Here is a 19,812-nt window from a genome sequence, read left to right as displayed (position 1 = left end):
TCTTGCGCGCGTCGTTTGGTGATGATCGTGTGCTCAGCAGCCACTTTCGTCATGCTTGGCCTCCTAGGTCCCCAGACCTCATTCCGTGCGATTATTGGCTTTGGGGTTACCTGAAGTCGCAAGTGTATCGTGATCGATCGACATCTCTAGGGATGCTGAAAGACAACATCCGACGCCAATGCCTCACCATAACTCCGGACATGCTTTACAGTGCTGTTCACAACATTATTCCTCGACTACAGCTATTGTTGAGGAATGATGGTGAACATATTGAGCATTTCCTGTAAAGAACATCATCTTTGCTTTGTCTTAATTTGTTATGCTAATTATTGCTTTTCTGATCAGATTATTGCTTTTCTAATAAAACCCCATGTTATTCTAAGTATGTGTGTCAATTTTTACCTCTCTATCTACATTATTCCGTGATTTATTAAGTTTTCAAATTTATACTGACTTTTTGATCACCCTGTATTTGCAGGCGTTATGCAGCTGCTTCAAAATGAATTAAAAACGTGCATACATTTTTTTGTTTCTATTTAGTTAGCATCATAGCAAACGGCGCTTTCCGGCTGACTTTAAAGTTTAAAGCTTATAACTATTGAAAACATGCTGAAAGAATCAGCACAAATACAAAATGTCAAGAATGTTTAAGGAAAAAATTATATTCGCGTATACGATTTATATAAAAAATTATATTACATTAACTATTGAACGCGCTATAGAGATAAAACCATGCTTGTCTATTTACATTGCGTGTAATCCTAAAGGCATACAAGTAAATTAGGCGCATTCTGTTAAGTTTTGCCTTTATTTCGGTTAGTAAAATCAGTATACTTACTCAGTAAAAGGCAGGGCACAGAGTTAAAAATCCTTCTCGATTCGTTAAGCGGCTTGTCTATCGGTAACTTTGTTCTGAGGCGTGAAGTTTGTAGAGGTCAGAGGTCGTTGATCTGAGGTGAGTTTGAGAGACAGTCTGCCGCCCACGTTGCATCTTGTCGGAAGCGAGCAGACAGCGCAAAAGGGAAAAAGTGAAACTTTCTCATGTGTCAAGCTAATTGATTCGAAATCCCGACCCATGCATTGATGACTGCGAACTCGAATTAGCACTTCAAAATGAAACAAATAAGGATTCCTTCTTTTCAACATGTCTTTCTCTTTTTATTTACTTCGTTCTTATTCATTTTCTACACGTTGAGCAGAAGGGATGAGATCACGGAGTGAGAATGCACCGCACGCTAACCTCCGTCTGTTTAAACTGGCAGTTTGAAAGCCGAGTCATCGTTTTGAAAACTACGCCTTATAAAAAGAGAAAAAAAAAGATAGTTAACACATCTTTATTCCTCTAAATATGTAGTAACTTACCTCATCCATTAAAATGCGCTCAAAAGTAAGCCATTTTGTATCTTGGTGCAAAATCTGCAATTTTAATAGTTTTATGAGCTGGAAACTGGCACTTTTACAGCCTATAATGTAACATTTGACCTAGTGTAGATACGCATAACGAGTTCTGTCTTTAGTTTTTCAATTAAATGTTTAATTTTAAATTTTAGTTTTACTTATTTAAATTTCAATTAAACATTTTGGCTATTTTTTTAAAACCGTTTTACTTTTCTCTTGGTAAACATTAATTAAACTCTATGCTCTTTCAAGATGCCAATAATTTAACAGCTTACTAAATCAAAAGCTAGAAATATTTTATTAATATATTCTATCTATATCTTATGTGACTAAGCCGATTCGTTCGATTAGCTGCTAACTAATCCGATGCGTCTGTTTAGACATTTCCTGAAATCAAAGAAGCAACTAGTAGTTACTTTCAAAGTTTATTATAAGAAAAAAAATTACAGCTCTTTAAATATTGTTATTAGCTTTAATAACATGAGGGGAAAATCACACACGTGTAACAGTAAATTGAAACAATATTATTATCCTTCATTAAACCTTCATATGCAAAATAAGATTTAGGTTACAGCATGGCTATGTACTCTATTTGGCGCAAAAGATACATTGCAAATAGGAAACTGCAAATATCTCGTCCAAAAGAATCAGTAGACTTTCGAAGGAACATTTTGGAAGAAACATTTTCGAACAATATTTTCGAAGGGGAATGCTGCAGCAGAATGCATATTAGCAAATATTCTGCGTAAGTTATCTCGATACTTAAAGGATGCCAAAGTCAGCAGCTGAAAACATCCCAAGAAAATAGAAGAAGAATGAAATTGATTCTTCTAAAATATGGCCAAGAAAACTCCCCCAGTATCCCAAACGATATAACAGTTATTTGCTTAGAACTGTATCTGAGACTGATTAAAACTTAGACAAGATCTGGGTATTGCCGTTAGGAATATTTGTCCGGGACTTCCAAGACCGCTATTATTGCGTGTGATATAATAGTCATGCAGCTGTTCCCCACCTTCTGATTGCACTGTTAAATCCCAGATGTCAACTGTCATTTTGGAATAAGCGGAAATTCTGAATCCTGAACCACAGAATATCAAGCAATCGCCAGAAGTTTCAAATTTCACATTGCAGGATTCAACCACTGTATGCGTATGCCGCAAATGTCAGGGAACGTTTCCTTCTAAGCTGTATCTAGGCGAGGACGTTTGTTGACACAAGGGGCTGCTTTTCACTATCTGTCACTGTTTAGTTTAAAACTGTTAAATATATTTGATTAAAACCTTTATACTGCATTGCAACTGGAAATTCTGAAATTATTCTGATAGGTTTAAGCACAAAATATTTGAAACATAATGGAACATGGAACATAGCTTGTGCTTTATTATGTTTTGAGATGTACGCATATCAAAGGCAGGATTATATATGCGCCTGTGTTTTGTGAGGGACATTGCATTTATTTAATAAGTAGCGACTCTTTTATTGTATCAGTGCATGTTCATTTCTTTCTTCTTTTTTTTTTTTCAAGCTAAAATTTCCTAAAACCATGTTATGTAAAAGTCATTATCTCACGTTTCGAAGCATCTGAATTATCCATTCAACATGATAATAAATAGAATTCGGATTTAAAAGTCATATCTAGCTAAACCCTTTCATTTTGAATAAATGTTTATCTAGTAGGCGAGACAGAAGTTTGTAATAATTTATAGGGCGGGTGTGATAGTGAAAATTGGTTCTTGCTCTTTCTCATAGTATGATTAGTCACTCAGCAGTAAATTACAATGTTCACTGTACATTTATGATGCAAATGAAACATGGCAGTTATATCTATAATTGCTATCTGGTGTGTTGAAAGTCTTATGAGGATGAATTATGGACGAGAAATCCTGATTGAAATATTATACATTTTTTTGCAGAGCGATCTTCCCTTTGGGCATTCCAGAAGAATTTTCTTTCGTTTCAACGTTCAGAAAACGTAACGGCCGCAAGGACCCATGGAGCTTAATTCGGATCACAGATTTAGCTCGGCGGACTCAGTTCGCCGTACTTTTTAATCCTCGCAAACAAGAACTCGAAATGGCCACACTTGATTTGGATGGAAGGCTGCAAGTAGCAAGGTTTATTGACATCAATGTAAGTTTTTACTGCTGTCGAGTGAAACAGTAACGTATAACAATGTATTTTAATCTAAGATCCTTCTGCGTGCACTTTATGAAATTCTTTTCGCTTCGTTAATTAATTTGAAGTTTAGAAATTATCTGACATTTCGTTACGTTTTTCTATTCCTAATTTATTACAAAATATATCTCAGTGTATAAAAGTTATCAGTTACCTTTATAAATTGAAAAATTTTCCCGTTGTATTAGAATTAAATTCGAGTAAAGAATAAGAATGGATGAGCTAATATAGAGGAGATTATATTATCTGAAGTTTCAGGTATTATCCTCCGATCGAATTGCTTGCAAGCGTTCGTTTCTTTCAAATACATATGGGCAGAATCTAAATTTTTTGATTACAGAAATCTACTGCTTTGTCATGAAACCGTCACAAAATTGTTGTTTGCGGCTGTTCTTCATTGGTAAATTTCTGTCCACACAGTTTTCCGTATCTGATGTTGAAGACATACCTTGCCGATCAGTGCTAGTCAAGTCTGTGCGGTCATATGCGAAAGGCTGGTACAACTTGACTATTGGATTGACATGATATAGCTTTTGCCGTTTACATATCTGTAATTTCACGATAAATTCTTGAACAGTTAAAAGATTTTGCTGATAAAAACATTACCGTTCCTCATACTTCAACCTTAAATTACGTTTTCCAACCAATGGGCCATTTTACTGGTGCACCTGTTACCACTGTTTCAAAAAAAAATGTTTCATGAGAAGGCATGTTTATGCCTGCACATATCAACTGAATACAGATAAGTTTTGAATTTATATTCTATTTAATATAAATATAAAAGTAATCATCCAGCAACGAATCGCGTTGATAGTAAATGAAATTACATATCCAACAATGACCTGCATATAAAATCATGCAAATGATGCCGCAGCAGGCAGTACGAAAACAATAAACAAACCTAGAGGGATCTGAAGTTAAATCCTTCTTGAATTTAAAAAAAAAATTCTATAATTTAAGATATGCCTGCTTACAAACCAGTTTCAAAAATATAAGCGAAAGGGAAGCTATTTTTTTCGTGAGGAGAAAAAAAACTTTCAATTTGATTGAAAGCTCTCCTTATTCGCTTTATATTTTTTACTTTTTAATGTCTAATGAGAGAGACACAAACATAACCAGTTTAATTTTTCCCCTTGATTTCTCTACGGCTCTACAGGAAACATTTACAGTTTAAAATGAGGATTGACTTGGCCTATGACAGTCAGTTTAAACAGCATTTGTCACTGTATGTAAATGAGGAATTCTCTTCAAATGGTAGTTTCTGGATAGCAACAAATTCTTTCATATGCTATTTAAATTTCCAGCTAAGAGTCTTTGAAGCTGTTCAATGATGATTTAGAATGAAAAAAGAGTTATCAGCTATACCAATATAATTATATTGTATGCAGTTTAATTTCTCAAAAAAATGTTTTAAATGGTTTTCAGAATGTTGTCAGTATCTCCACAAAATTATATAAATATGTCAAGAAAATCAATTTCGGAATATTAAACATTGTTTCACTATAAAAGGATTAGCCCCCCCCCAACAAAAAAAACAAAAAAAAAAAAAAAAAAAAGGATTAGCCTTTTTGATACTTTTAGTAGTATTTCATTCCTTCCGCTTAACTCAGAGGATGGAACAAAACGCATCGACTTCGAACTCAAGAAAAGAGAAGAAATTCTACTTTACATTGTTTGCAGTTTAAGTTTCCTAAGATAGAACTGAGTTTATTGTTCTCCTGAAATTAAGGAAGTTTTACGTTTGCTTTCGCCTGCGTTTCAAATAAGAAACCTCGCTGACCAATACCTTTGTTGAAGATGTTTTCAGGACTAGCTGAAATCATTTCTTTATTTGTTTGTTTGTTTATTTTTGGAGATAGTCAGTAAAATTTAGTATTAAAGAATCATAATATCGGATTTTTACCTGTATCCATGTTAAGAAGCATTTTATTCTTTAGATGGACGATAAAGAATGGCACAAGATAGATCTAAGTGTTCTTCGGGACAGGGTGACATTATATGTTGATTGTGAACCAGCAGCTGTTCAACCATTGGGCCCTCGGAGACCAATTGACGTAAATGGAGATATAATGGTTGCGAAATTCGAAGACTCCACACCTGTTCAAGTGAGTAGTTTTCTGCATTTATTTTTGCTGCATTTTTACTAATTATTTGTCACTGAACGAGAGGGAAAACAATATTTTGATTAATCAGTCCAGGATTTTAATTTTAATAAGCTACCAGCAAATTTCCTTGAATTTGAAATACTTATTCCTCCTTAAATTTAATTACCCTAGACTTATATTTTTTGCCTACTTTCTTTGAAATTGCTGAACCTCAAAAGGTAAAAATTTCACTGAAGATGACTATTCCTTTTTGATTAACGTCCATGTATTTTTGCTAAGCAAAATGCTGGTCAAATTGTTTTAAATTTCTCATAAATATATTTATATGTAAATATTTTTATGAGTGTAAAGAAATATTAATCTTATAAATAGTTTTCCTGGTTCCTTATTTACTTTGTAACACAAGAACGAAATTATTAGAAATATCTTTCAGTTGTGTTCTGTGAGTATCCTAAGTAATTATAATTTTTAGGATGCTTCCTGTATCAAGTAATAGATTTTCTTGTTTTGTAATTTTTTAACAATTAAAATACTGTTCCTCTTACACTTATTGATCTCAGTATGTTAATTCGGAGGTAAATGACAGTGTAATGAAATGTACAATTACAAAACATAGTGATAGTTCATTTTATTATTGGTAGCAAAAATACATTTAAGATATAGTCAATATTTTTCCCGTAGGTAGAGTTGCAATGGATGATCATGACTTGCGATCCAACTAGGTCGGAAAGAGAAACGTGCAATGAGCTGCCGGTAAGTATTGCATATATATATAAAAGCTCTGTAACTAGAAAAATAAAACTTATTTATCTTTATTAAAATAGAAGTATTCGAGAGGTCAGAGGTTCGAGTCTCGGCGAGGGCATTGCTCATTTTTCATCTCTCCTGCTTCAAAAACACCTACTGTCTGTACGCTGTAAAACTAAAGATTGTTTCAGACGCTGCCTTTCACTGAAAAAATAGCAATTTTAAGCTAAAAAATGACAATATGCTTTAGATGATGGATATTGGATGAATCTATAAATAGATTTGGATTATATGGATTATGGCAAAGCATACTAGGGCTATTTGCCTAAAAGGAGGTATGCCTTCTTAGAGGATTTTCTGAGGGAAATGAACTGTAATCACGTTATATATGGAAAAACAAACTCGTAAACGATCGTTGCCCAAATACTAGGGATCAAAATATTAGGGTTAGCAGTTTTACCGCTCGGCTTCTGGTGGCCTCAGTAAGTTGAATTAGCGACTGCCATTACTCCGGAGAAAAATGTTCATGCCTTTCTGCCTCTTCATCCTCAAAACAACATCACTCAGTTCCACGTTCATTATGTTTGCAAACTATTTCCATAAATTGGTCAAAATTTCTGCAGTTCTTCTTTATCTAAGACATATTAATGATTGGTAGACGATTTTCAGTTTCAGGGATTCTGAAGAAACATTTCCTTCTTTCTTGAAGCAATTGTTAATGCAAGTTTGAAGCAAATGGATCTATGATGAAGGAAGTAGATTAACAGAATTAAGTATAGAATCTTTTAAAAAAAAGGTTTCTTAAGTAAAATTACTAGTCGCCTTTCTTTTTCTACTTCTTTATCAAACTTCTAAAGGAATTTTAAGAATTAATAAAATAAATAGATAAAATGAAGTTGGCAGGAGATGAATTTTAACTTTTCCCCTATCCGAATCTGAATTCTAATATATTCTCGAATCTTTTTAAATTTCAAATCCCTCATATAAGAACAACAATAAGGGAAATAATAACGAAAGATTAATGTTTTTTAATTAATTAAGTCTGTAATAAGAAACAGGTTTTAAAATAGAGGTCTTAAAAACATACCTTTATTTAGTAAAAAGAAATCAAATTGAATTTGTAATGTATGTTAATTAACCAGGTATTATGTTTTGATCTTTGATATAATTGCTTCCTTCTGTATTCCTCAGCAAAATGCAAATTAGCTTTGACTGCGTCTAAGCTGATGGTTTTGAATCTTTAAGAGATCGAGCTTTTGGCACTCGTATTTGCTGTTAGTTTTTTGCCAGCTCTATTTCAAAGTGATATTCCGGCTTTGGCATTCTTGCTAGCCGATATTTTAAACTTACGAGTCGATAAAATAGTAACTGATCCAGTTTATTCCTTATTCTATTGAATGAGTAGTCTTACACTACGTTGCCGCGTTGGAATTAAATTGTCTGATATTGCTTAAATTGAATAGCCACAAGTGGTGGTTCATTTGTAGCGCAAGTTGTGCTTTTATGTTCAATTTTCGACTGAAATTAAAGGGTTATTTTAAAACTTTTTCTATATTTGTGAGTTGCTGATACGTAACAATAACTCGCTGTTAGTCTAGTAGAGTCAGCAGGACTTTAAACTTTAGTTTCTAGATGCAGAAGCAAATCTACAAGTTACATAACTACAATTGCTGAATCTTGAGATTTATTTTTCAGTTCAATTTTCCAAAAAGTTTCTAAATAATAGTTCAGTTTTTTTTCTTACAGTTTATCCAAATTCTTTTTAAATCAAGCGAAGACAGATGATTACTTTAAAAGTTAGCACAGATAAACACCAAATAATGAAGGCTAAATGTTTGCCCAGAATGCTAAAAGTATATAGAAATAGCATTTTCTCAGCATTTATTTAGCAAACTCAGAGCCGCCACAAGCTGATACTGGTGATCTTTTAAAACTGCAGGAAGAGTGTTCATTATTTCATGAATGCTTCTAACAGATGCCTGTTAAATCAAAGATACAATATTGTTTGTGTACTGACCTTGAAACAAATTATCCTTTCCGACGTTTTAAGCATTTTTAAAGTTAATATTCGAAAAATCCGAAACACGCAAAATGTGCGAAGATTCAAATTTTAGAATCTCTAATCTTTTCCAAGAGCTTTGGATTTCGAGATATCGAATGCCTCATCCTTAAAATAAAATTAAATAAGCAATGCTTAAAATTTTACGGGATTTCTCTCCGTTCTCAGTTTCACACAGCAATTTTATTACATCTTTATGATAGAAACGCATCTTCATTTCAAAGATGGCTCAAGAGTGTAGCTTTATAGAGTCATTGCCAGAGCAGATGTGAGTTTAATTTTATTTTCTTCTCAAAATAACATGTTTTCATTCTTAAAAAACTAGAGTTCTCTCAAGCATTACTAATTTTGAATTTCATCGTAGCTGGTGATCATTGTTGCTTGTAAATATGCTAGGTATTTTCTACCTTTTTTACCTGATGCCTTGGTGGTATAATTAGAAGCATACTCTGCGCTTATTCAAGAGGTCCAGGGTTCGAATTCTGGCGAGGGCAGTGCACATTTTTCACATCTCTTACTTCAAAAAAACCTAATGACTCTACAAGTGGTGTCCAAACTAAAAGATGGCGGACGATAATTTATCACCCCCAGAATTTAGCGATTGGGTCCCCTAATCCCAAATGGGGAGTATATAAGGTATTTTCTCCCCCCCCCCGTCTTCATGCCTTCGTTGTGTAATTTGAAGCATATTTTATGTATATTCGAGAGGTCCAGGTTTCGAGTACTGGCGAGGCCGCTGCACTTTTTTCATTGATTCCATTAACCTTTTCCGGCACGCTACCTTTCAAAGTCGGAGTTTTGATGAAAAAAAAAAAAAAAGGTAGGCAGTCTAATTAGGCTTAGAGGAGTACACAAGTAAAATTTTGTGAAGATAGCACTTATCGTTTATTTCTATGGGTGTGCCCGAAGAGGGCACACTGATTGAATAGAGCATCGAAATGAGTGCTGAAGCGAGCATTTTTGTCAATGAACTGACAGATGAGATGCGGAGAAACAAAGAATAGAGACTCTCAGTTGTCCTAGATTGTCGGTGAGCCCGGTCTGGGCACACCTAGGATTCGCCGTTTGATTTTAGGCAAGATTTCAAGGTAAAAATTTAAAACTAATATAGAATAAGGAGATTAGCATACAGCCAAAAAATAACAGAGAAATTTATTTTCAAATAATTCCTTTTATACCCTAAAAAAATCTGGAAGATTTCTTTGAAAAATGAGGGTCTTAAAAAACTAAACATGGCTAAAATATATGGACTGGTTTGTGTACAGCTGCTATCTACTATAAATAAAGAAGATTCAGAGTAACCTATAATAACCTATAAATCCTTTTTCATTCAATTTTTCTGTGCGTACAGAATAAACTTTCTTAATTTATTTTATTCCGCTTGTTTCACAATTGTAAATGATAGTAAAGCTGCGCACTTTCGTTGATAACTGGAAATGATAAAACTTCGTAAATAACTGGGAAGAAGATTTAAAAGAAGAATTTTTCAAGTTCCTAATAAACAAGATTTAAAAGTCAAAACCTGCTGCGGTAACGGCATATCTGAAAACGTATTTAGTAGAAACATAGGATTTCTCTCGAAATATTGTATAATATTTCCATAACAACAGTTCACGAAATAGGAGGTCTGTCTCCTTGTCCAGTTTTGGGCCTGTGCACAACCGGGACAAGGGTAAGGCAGGTGAGACATTTGCCTCAAGTAAACGGCTAAGAAGGATGAAACTTAGGTATGAAATTTTAGAAATATTAAAAAATAAACGATGCTAGTTAATTTTCAATTCTCAAACTTATCCTAAAGCACCGTTTTTAAATAGCAGCCTTCAAATCAATAAAAAAGCACTATATTATTTTGCACTTGCACAACCTATTTAATCAATTAATCAAATCAAATCAAAGATTTAACTAACTATTAATAATTTTATATTTAAAATGGAACAAAAATCATTATCACATATTTTATATAATTTTCAACTCATTATTATTACTTTTATCTTTATACAAAGTTCAAACTTATATAAGGCATCGGATGATAAATCATAATAGGTTGAACCTAACAGTCGCTTTAAGCAGATTAACTTAAAGTTTTATGTGCGTATTTGTTAAGTTTAACGCTACGATAAAAATAATTTCACATAAAGCCCTGCAATAAAAAAAAATTAAGTATGCCTAAATCTACGAGCTTAATAAAGTCAAGCATCGAATGGCAGTGAATGTGTGGTCTGCCTTGGTGGTTCCGTCGTTTTCCCCGCAAGAAACGTGAATACTACCCTTTTTTGCTTAGAAAAATCCTCCACGAAGGCATCCCTTTCCTTTGTCAAATAGTTCTTGTTCGTTTTCGATTTTGTATGAAACAAACAAACGTAATAGAAAATTGTCTCCTGCCGTTTTGGAAAATACGAGAACATATTCTTGAGAAACGTGAAAATTTTGCTTAAAAGTTTAATATAGCAACAAAGTATGAAGAGAGTTCCAAGCAATTTTCTCCTTCCACACTGCGCGCCCTCGTAATGTAACCGAAAGTACGTAACGCTAGCAATCAGAAGGACCGGATCTCGGCGATAGCATCTTTGTTTCTTCATGTTTCTCGGCTTCAAAAAATTCTGATCGCTGTACAAAGTTAAAAAGAAAGGTTGTAGAGACATTAGGATTTTTTTGGAAGCCATAGATATGAAAAATTAGCAACCACCTTCGCCGGGAATCGAACCACGGACCTCTGGAATAACAGCCCAGCGTGCAGAACCACTACACCACGAAGGACGCTAGGAAAGTGGGAGAAATACCTTATATACTCCCCTTTTTAAAGGGCCCTTTTTAAAGGGCGACTAGGGTTTTAGTGGACCTAGTCACCAAATCCTGGGTGTGGAGAATCATCATCCACAACCCTTTTAGTTCAGGCGCCACTGTAGAGACATTAGGATATTTTTGGAAGCCAGAGAGATGAAAAATTAGCAACCGCCTTCGCCGGGAATCGAACCACGGACCTCTGGAGTACCGGCCCAGCCTGCAGAACCACTACACCACTAAGGACGCTAGGAAAGTGGGAGAAATACCTTATAAGGTTACGAAATCATAGCGTAAAAAAACTGGAAAAGAACTGTTTTTTCAGTGAATAAATGATAAATTATACCTTCCCGAGTAAAATGAAGGTATAAAAAAATTTACGAGATGGTTTCTGATTTCCAAATGTTAACAGATGAAAATTTAACAGTCTTTGAATTTAGGTAAGTTAGGCTAAGTCTGGCGAAGCTCACGAGGGCTCCCTACCTAAGGGAGAAGATGCTTATGTGTTTTGAAATGGACCGGCTTTTAATTTAGCATTTAAATAGCCAAATGATTTATAAGTGTATGAACCAAATATTCATTAGTGATGAATTAAAAGTGTAATTTAAATGAAGGGCAAAAGTGGGGCTTTAGTAATAGTCTCGAGAGCGTGGACAAATACAAATAGAAGTCTCCCGAGATTTAAATATCCTTCAAAGTGTTCTTTCGAGTGCCAGGAGCATCTTGATAAGCCGTAAATCAGTTAGTTGAGAGCCTGGTAAAGGATATCTAAGAACAACAACTGCATAAGAAAATTTTTTTCATTACTGCTCACTCTAAGAAATTGTAAAGCGACTATAAGAATGTTCACTTTAATTCTTCAGGCTGCCTCAGAAACTCTAATCAATTTCAAGCTTCAAAAACGTGAGACTCACTCGAGAAAACTAATCGTTTGTGTCCTATTCCTTTCAATTTCCAAAGATGCTCGTTTAAAGCGATGCTGCTGTAATAGATTCGATAGAGCCAAGAGCAATGGGTCCATGAACAAACTTGTGACGACTCCATATATAGCCTGAACTATGTTGTGACGTACACGTGCTTTTAACTAGACATGTTTTGATCTATAGGGAGAGAGGAACACGCAACGTGCCTTTCCTTCCCCCCCACCCAAGTCCTGTTTCCACGAAAGCAGTTTTACAGTTTGGGATGAAATCATCAAATATGACCTCACTGAAATGCATAAGTTTTATGGAGGTTTTCTGTCCAGTTGCAGGTATGCGGAGGACGCCTTGATACCCGTTAAGATTCCTGTTGGTCCAGATTTTTGCTAACAGACAACAGTGCTCGTCAGCATGGAACACGTCTGGTGTCAGAATACGTGAAAACAGAAAATGTAACTTGAATGAATTGGCCAACTTACTCATCGGACTTGAATCCGATTGAGCATGAGTGGAATGCCTTAAAATTAATCAGCTGACAAACATGATGATTTATGGTTAATGATGCTTTTGTGCAGACTAATTTCAATAATTTTTCAATAAGTAACAATAATAACTTAAATTAGTTACTTTAATTTTCATTGTAAAAGTTAGCATGCAAGTAAAAATATTTTAAATGATACCTATGTATTTATGCTTGCATAAGCAAGCAACAGAATGCACACCAACAAACTATATTTCATAGTAAGTGAGGAAAATCTTCTGTGTTTCAGGTAAAGAAACGGAACACTACTGTTTGTCCTATATGTCCTGCCGGTCCTCCTGGAATCGATGGAAAACAGGTAACTGTGCTTTAAAATGAATTAATTAAAGTAATTGTGCTGATTTTCAAACGATTTTAATTAAATTAATATTCTATCTTTACTTAACTAAAGGATACTCGTCATACTTAAAACTAGTTTCTCACTTCTACTAGGGTCCACCAGGTCGTCCAGGACCTCCAGGTGAACGGGGACCTCAAGGTTGGCCAGGAATACCGGGTGCTCGCGGTGAACCTGGGCCCGCAGGTTTGGCAGTAAGTAGACGTGCTGATGTACTTAGCAGTGTGTTGCGAGTGCCTAAATTTAAGTAATACTTCTTTTTTGATGCTTTGTTCACTTAAAATGTATGTTAGTTTAATACGGACAGGCATAAAGTTATATTACTAGTTAGCTGAAAACAAACCCATTGTTCCCAATATCGTTCAAGAATCAGTATCCGTAATTTCTTTTTTTTCCCTGCTTAACATGCTGTCATATTTAATTTAGTCATACTTATTCTTTCTTCATTTTTTTGTAGGGTAGACCAGGAGCTGTTGGTTCTCCTGGACCTCTGGGTCCATCTGGACCTGAAGTAAGTCACTAAATTTATGATCTCACGATATTGCAGGTTAATATTTCCGAATAAGAGCTCAGAAATATTTAATTCTAATGCATCTGTGTTTTCAAGTGTTCATTTATGCAAAGTTTTCATTATTTTATTAACTTATATACAATAATTCTATGGTTTCAAACTATGTTTTATAACTGAAGCAATTTTAATTTCAGGGTACACCCGGAGAGAAAGGAGATACTGGACCTCCAGGACTAACAGGAAAACCTGTGAGTTTTCAGTAAGCACCATTTTTCAAATAAGCTCATGAGGTGCTTTACGTATTGCTTTCTAACTGGATTAAAATATGTACAAAGTTTTACATATGTAAAGATAATGTTCATATTTCTATACATTTGTAATGTTTCATAGGTACTTTTCTGTATCAATTTTTAACATGTCTATGACTAACTGCATCACTTGCTAGGCTGCTTCAGTGTTCAAAATTTATGAGTACATTAATGCTTACCTTAAATTTACTATCTGCGTAAAGGAACAACGCAACTTCATCTTGCCTTAGTAAGAAAACTATGACAGTTAACAACCGACGTTTTGTTTGAAAACAAAACAATTGTAAAGTTTGGAGAGTATGATAATAAAAAACTCTGTTTCCTATACGACATTATCATGCAACAAAACTTGTAATAAAGATGTGACCTCAGTAGGAGGAAGCTTGCAAATTCAGCTTCCTGGAATTATAATCTCTGATGCAAGTTCTACAGAAGGTATTTAGGTTATCATTTTTCGGAAAGACGGTGTTGGCTATCCAATTAGTCTTCCAATGTTCGCAAAGGCTTAAACTAACATTTCTTGAAGCATCTGATTAGATACATTGGTCCGATAAAATGGACTATCAAAGATTCTGCTTAAAAAAGAAAAAGGTGACATCTCCTTATTCAGCTAAGTGAGCCTATTACTTAATCACACATTCTCCGAATCGCTAAACTTGCATCAATCGTATCATATTTCAACGGAGCAGAAAACAATTCCCGATTATCATGTATTTTAAAAACAAAAGTTTGTTTATTCTGATTTACGTTATTATTTTGTATAGCTTTCTTGTTAATACAACATGAATTTTTATTCTTCTTTCATGGGCGTGTTGTATAATACGTTTAAGCAAAGTCATCTGCTGTGTTTATAGAGTATATTAAAGCATGAAGTATATTTTATGGTATAAGTGAAAGGCTGTAATGGAGATAATCTTCGGCCTTTAAATTATGTTAACTTATTAGTCCCTCACAGTATTTTTCTGATTTTCAAGAATTAATTTATTACAGAGCATAGCAATATGTCAAGTTTGAGTTTCTCTAAACCTGTTCTTTTAAGAAAAAGTAGTAATGCAGTAGTTAAATTGCAACTGCAATTGTTTTCTGAAATGTTAAAAATATGTTAAATGCTAAACATTAACAGTCAGTCCATAAACATAAACTTTTGCACTTCGTGGTTGAGTATAGTTTCGCTTAAGTATTAATTTAAATAACAATTTCTCTTAGGATGAAACAAAATTTTCAGCAGTTTCTGTCAAGAAGAAACATAACTCTTAGGACGAAACAATAATTTAAAACAGAGTTATCTTTATTTACGGTATTTTGTAGACTAAAGCCATCACTTATTAAAAACAAAAATCATCTACTATACTGATAAAATCAATTTTAAAGGGACTGCATTCAATTGATGATTGGTTGAAACCTATTATGAGACTTCTTCAGATTTTTCCCTTCTGTTCTTCAACTCTGAGTGCTATCATGTGCGGAATCGTGCCGACAGATTTTAAAACCAGAATCAAATTTCAAAATTCCGATTATCCAAATACTCCTAAGTGTATTTTTATCCCTGATGGTACATCATTCTAACAAGAAGCCCCATTGGCCGTTTTTCATCGTTAGAATAGCCAGGGCGTTTTTCAGCACAACAATTCCTGTGTGTAGTTTCCACTAATATTTAATTTATGATATTTTAACTTGGTAGCCTCTCCAGTTTTTTTTTTTTTTTTTTTTTTTTTTTTTTTTGTTCTGGGCAAGTGCCTCAGTCTCCTAATCCTCGGCATGTGTCTGAACAAAGACATTAAAATCTCTGTTACTATTAGCAACTAGTTTTATTTGAAAGAACTCTCCTTATGATTTTCTCAAATGATGGTTAACTGGATGATTGTTTTGCGGAAAGCTATTAGCATAAATACTATGCCAATATCATTATAACTGCTTAAAATGGAAACTACCGAGATCTTTCAAAACTTTCTATATAAAGATAAATGATTCCGCGTCGAATGTAAGATTAATTATAGTTAAATAAACTAATGAATTAATAGCTAACACATAAAAAAATTTAAAATTTGAAGTAAAAACTTACAATTTTTAATAATGGCAATGGCAACAAAATTTGTTTCAGTTCTTAGTTAAACTTTCAAATTTACGTTCAGCATTATAAAATAGCTCTAGCAAACTACTTATTTTACTGTACTAATCAATGAATTAAGACTAGCGAAGGATTAGCTATAGGATTAGACCTAGCGAATTATCATAAAACAGCGTTCTCGTGAAATCATTGTTATAGGCGATATCTCTTACAGCTTTACGTTTTGATTCATCCAACATTAATTCTTTCATTGCGTTTAGTTCGTTTGCACCGAAAATGGATGAAAATACTTTCATTGAAATTTCCGATAATCTTCGCAGCACTGAAGAAAAAATAAGTATAGTTTTTATTTTCATTTCTTTTTGAAGATCTTATGTAAGAAACGTAACTATGTTTCAGCGGAACACTTATTCAATGATTTTTATCAATGTTCCTAATTTGATCTTAGGGAGTGAAAGGAGACAAAGGCGACAGAGGAGAACCTGGAAGACCGGTAAGGTTTCTTACTCATTAGTCTCGCTTCGAGTAAAAGTATTAATAGCCCTTTATGCAACTAGCAGATCTTTTTTTTTTATCATGTCTTAAAGAAAACACAAATATCAAATTGCATGTTTACATCTGTTGCAGTTTTTTCCTTTGTTGTTATATATATTATGAAAAAGTGTTGTTTTAAATAAAACAAAATAAGGATAATTATGTCGTCTGCTTGGTCAAGGTTAAGTGTCCTAAAATAGTATGTTAGCATTACGACGTCTAAAAAAAGGTAGAAATTAATTCTCACTGATGTCAAAACTAATTGATGTCTCTCTCCACTTTATCGTTCACGATTCGTTTAGGGGAAGCATCAAATGGTACACAGTTTAAATACGCTGGTGAGCATTGAAATGAAAACAATTGAGTGAAAAAAAAAGTTCGCAGAAATTTGAAATTCACAGGATCAATAAACATGTTAGTCATGGAAAAATCATCCAAAATCAAAAAAAAATATATATCATCTCGATTTATTTCTTCTAGGATATAACATCCAACCGCTAAAATACGCGCCCTTACATTCCTTGATATGCGCACTGATTAATTGACATGCCCATTAATAATTTTCTGTAAAGTTCTTTACCCCGCTGCAAGCTCTTGAGTACATAAAGCATTACGAGGGGATTTTCCCTTTGCAAAAGCCTTCAAATGTGTCCAATGGAAAAAAAGGCCCGTAAATGTAGCAGGCCAAGGTAACAATCAGGTTCACTTATTCAAGTTTTCTCGTGTCAGGAAATTGATCCTAGGATATCTTGTAGAAATTGTTATACTATAAGCTTCGACCAGATCAACGCAACGTTAAATAGTCGATTACTGAGAGGAAGATTTGAGAGATTCCTTCTACCATACATTACGCCGCAGCCGCATGACACCCTTATTCCTAAAGCAGAGTTGATATGACATCCGTTCTGAACTTGTTGATGGCGTTTCCAGACTAAGCTCTTTCTGAGAAGGTCGCTTTTTCTGAATAAAATAGAGACTGTTCACCGAAGAGGATAGTCTTCTACTGCTATCTGGATGTGCACTTTGATAGTCTTTGAAACATCTGTCGCTGATTGGCTGGTTCATAACCAAGTATCGTGCAATAGCCTTCTGGTAACTTGAATAGACACTGCTGGACCTCCTGTGCTTAGTATGTGACATTCGAAGCAGAAGTTCGCCTTTGGCCCCCACTTGCTGTCAATTGAAATCATCATTGTTCTTGGAAAAGCTTTCTGCTAGCGTAATCAATCAAATTTTCTATTATTTTTCTTGCAACTGAATGCAATGAAGGCGACACCCTGTGAACAACCCCTGTATTAGGCAGATCGGCCGGTCATTGTCTACAGAAATAGCTCTCCAAAGAAGAATTAGAAAAAATTCACTTGCTAGGCGAGAGGCCTCAAGAGCCCAATCCCGCAGCGCAGACTTTTTAAAAGAACTTTCTCTTTAGCCCCCCAAGGCTAAACCGGGTCACCGGGCGTTTGTTCTTCACCTCGGTTCTCGGAAACCACCAAAGGGGAGGCAAAAACTATAGACACTGTGTTTCTGGACGTCGCGGTAGCCCACTCGAATGGTCTAAGCCACGACCGTGCGGGATAGCATGGTCTGCCCCTTCTGGCAGTAGGAACCGCGTCTGTGCTCCCAGAGCAGCTACTATCATAGAAGAATGTTAAGCTAGTGTACGCACCCCCAAAGGGCTGCTGGCGTAAGTCGTCATTACCCATTCTAATTTTTAGCGATATGCATTGATACGCGAATATACGAACATGAAACACATCAACCTGCATTTTACCTGCAACCTACGGCTAAGCAGATTCTCAAATGAGATATAAAGAATGGTTCTCGAATCCTTATGACGTATGATATTCATTTTATTTTAACTGAATTACAGCGATCTGTGAGTGGTCGTTTAATTCTTGATTGTCTGATAGCAAATTTCAGATAACAAATAAATTGAGGATAATAATTTATTACAAGAGATAAATTGGGGATTCTAGGAAAGAAATTTTCTTCAATTGAAATAGTATTACAGCAGAAATAAATTGCAGTTGAATAAAGAATGAAATAAAGAGATAATTCTGATCCCTATAGTTTATCATGATTCAGTAACTTCCAGTTCAGTGGTCATAACAAATGTATGAATGAATAGCAAATTATAAGTAAAACTGAGCAGTAATGTACTGAGAGAAATATGATATTCATTTAATATTTCGTTAGCTCAGATGAGTGCAATCATTATTTAAAGTGTAAGAGAAATAGAATCAGTGAAATATAATCGAAACAAACACGCTTAAGTGAATGGTTTTTGGATTGCTTACAGAATGGTTTACCCAAGAGGCATTTTGTGAGCAAAGATTTTTCCCCTTCAGTTCGTGATGGATGGATGGCAGCAAACAACAATGAGGCCGACGCCTTGGAGCCAATTAAAGTTACTCTGCGCTTTCTCTTAATGGGTACTGACTGACAAGGTCGTGCCCTGGAGATTTCAGTCCACAACTCTCTCTCCACGAAGCCATTTCTTCTCTAACTTTTATATATCCGCGAACTTTCCTGCCTAGCGCTATTCACAATCACTCATTTAAGCCTAACGCTTGTTGACTACAAAACCAAAATCTGTTTCGTGTCTCCCTGACATAACAAAATCGCCACAGAGAGCGCTTGAGATATTTAACGAGACAGACATCAAGAAGAAAGGGTTGCTCCGTATGTCTGTAGAATGCTACAAACGTTTCCATGATTTCGAATTAAACGTTCAGCCTAGGTTTGCTCGTTATTATTTTTCTGCTGTTTATTGATCTTAACATTTCAATCCTACTGTTTGTTTCAGCTAATTTAAAACAACTCTGTTGCATACCGTATGTAAAAGGCTGTAATAATACTTACTGTTTCTTAAAATTATACAAGAGTCTGGCAAAGTTAGCTCATTTTTACTGGTTTGTATCACATATTATAGCATTGTGAAATTTATTAAGTCAAGAATAAACTGGCTTTTGCTAATGTTAAAACCATGAACAATAAAACTGTTTATACTAATGCCATAAACCTTTTCCGTTTTAATTTTTAGCCGAAGCAAGCAAAGTGAATTTATATAAGTCTATCCATAAGTAACTGTATATTAATGATTTTTCAACGATATAACATTTCAGCCTTCAGAACATTTTACCTTATTTCTTTATATATTTCCTAGAATAAGACACTGCTGAATATAAATGATTCAGTAAGATTAAATTTTTATAAAAAGGAATGATACTTTGTATTTAGGAACGCTATGTGCGATAAATATGACAGAAAGAACGAATGCTATAGGATGCAAAGAAATCAGGTTCTAAACTGCAGACAAGATTTA

At 34.5% G+C, this 19,812-nt stretch overlaps 1 protein-coding gene, 1 long non-coding RNA gene and 1 other non-coding gene across 4 annotated transcripts in view; 1 reads left to right on the top strand and 2 right to left on the bottom strand.

The window, feature by feature from the left end:
* Window positions 1-1,223, bottom strand: part of LOC146993091 (uncharacterized) — a 31,507-nt gene extending 30,284 nt beyond the window's left edge. The window contains exon 1 of the long non-coding RNA XR_015038292.1: window positions 839-1,223. This is a non-coding gene — a long non-coding RNA (uncharacterized LOC146993091). The remainder of the gene's footprint in view (window positions 1-838) is intronic.
* Window positions 1-19,812, top strand: part of LOC118197295 (uncharacterized) — a 307,554-nt gene that overhangs the window by 183,809 nt on the left and 103,933 nt on the right. For both annotated transcript variants that reach the window (XM_085806934.1, XM_085806935.1), the window contains exons 5-12: window positions 3,315-3,531; window positions 5,514-5,681; window positions 6,363-6,434; window positions 12,959-13,027; window positions 13,162-13,260; window positions 13,524-13,577; window positions 13,772-13,825; window positions 16,402-16,446. In XM_085806934.1, coding sequence (XP_085663060.1) covers window positions 3,315-3,531; window positions 5,514-5,681; window positions 6,363-6,434; window positions 12,959-13,027; window positions 13,162-13,260; window positions 13,524-13,577; window positions 13,772-13,825; window positions 16,402-16,446 — 778 coding nt within the window. The remainder of the gene's footprint in view (window positions 1-3,314; window positions 3,532-5,513; window positions 5,682-6,362; window positions 6,435-12,958; window positions 13,028-13,161; window positions 13,261-13,523; window positions 13,578-13,771; window positions 13,826-16,401; window positions 16,447-19,812) is intronic.
* On the bottom strand, window positions 11,171-11,244 carry TRNAN-GUU (transfer RNA asparagine (anticodon GUU)). The gene has a single exon. It is a non-coding gene; the product is annotated as a tRNA-Asn (tRNA).

Source organism: Stegodyphus dumicola, chromosome X1 (genome assembly GCF_044657685.1).
Source record: "Stegodyphus dumicola isolate Sdum_Otavi_A_Nest chromosome X1, ASM4465768v1".
Taxonomy (NCBI): Eukaryota; Metazoa; Arthropoda; class Arachnida; order Araneae; family Eresidae; genus Stegodyphus; species Stegodyphus dumicola.
Note: the sequence above shows the minus strand (reverse complement) of the source record. Positions and strands in the feature narration are given on the sequence as shown.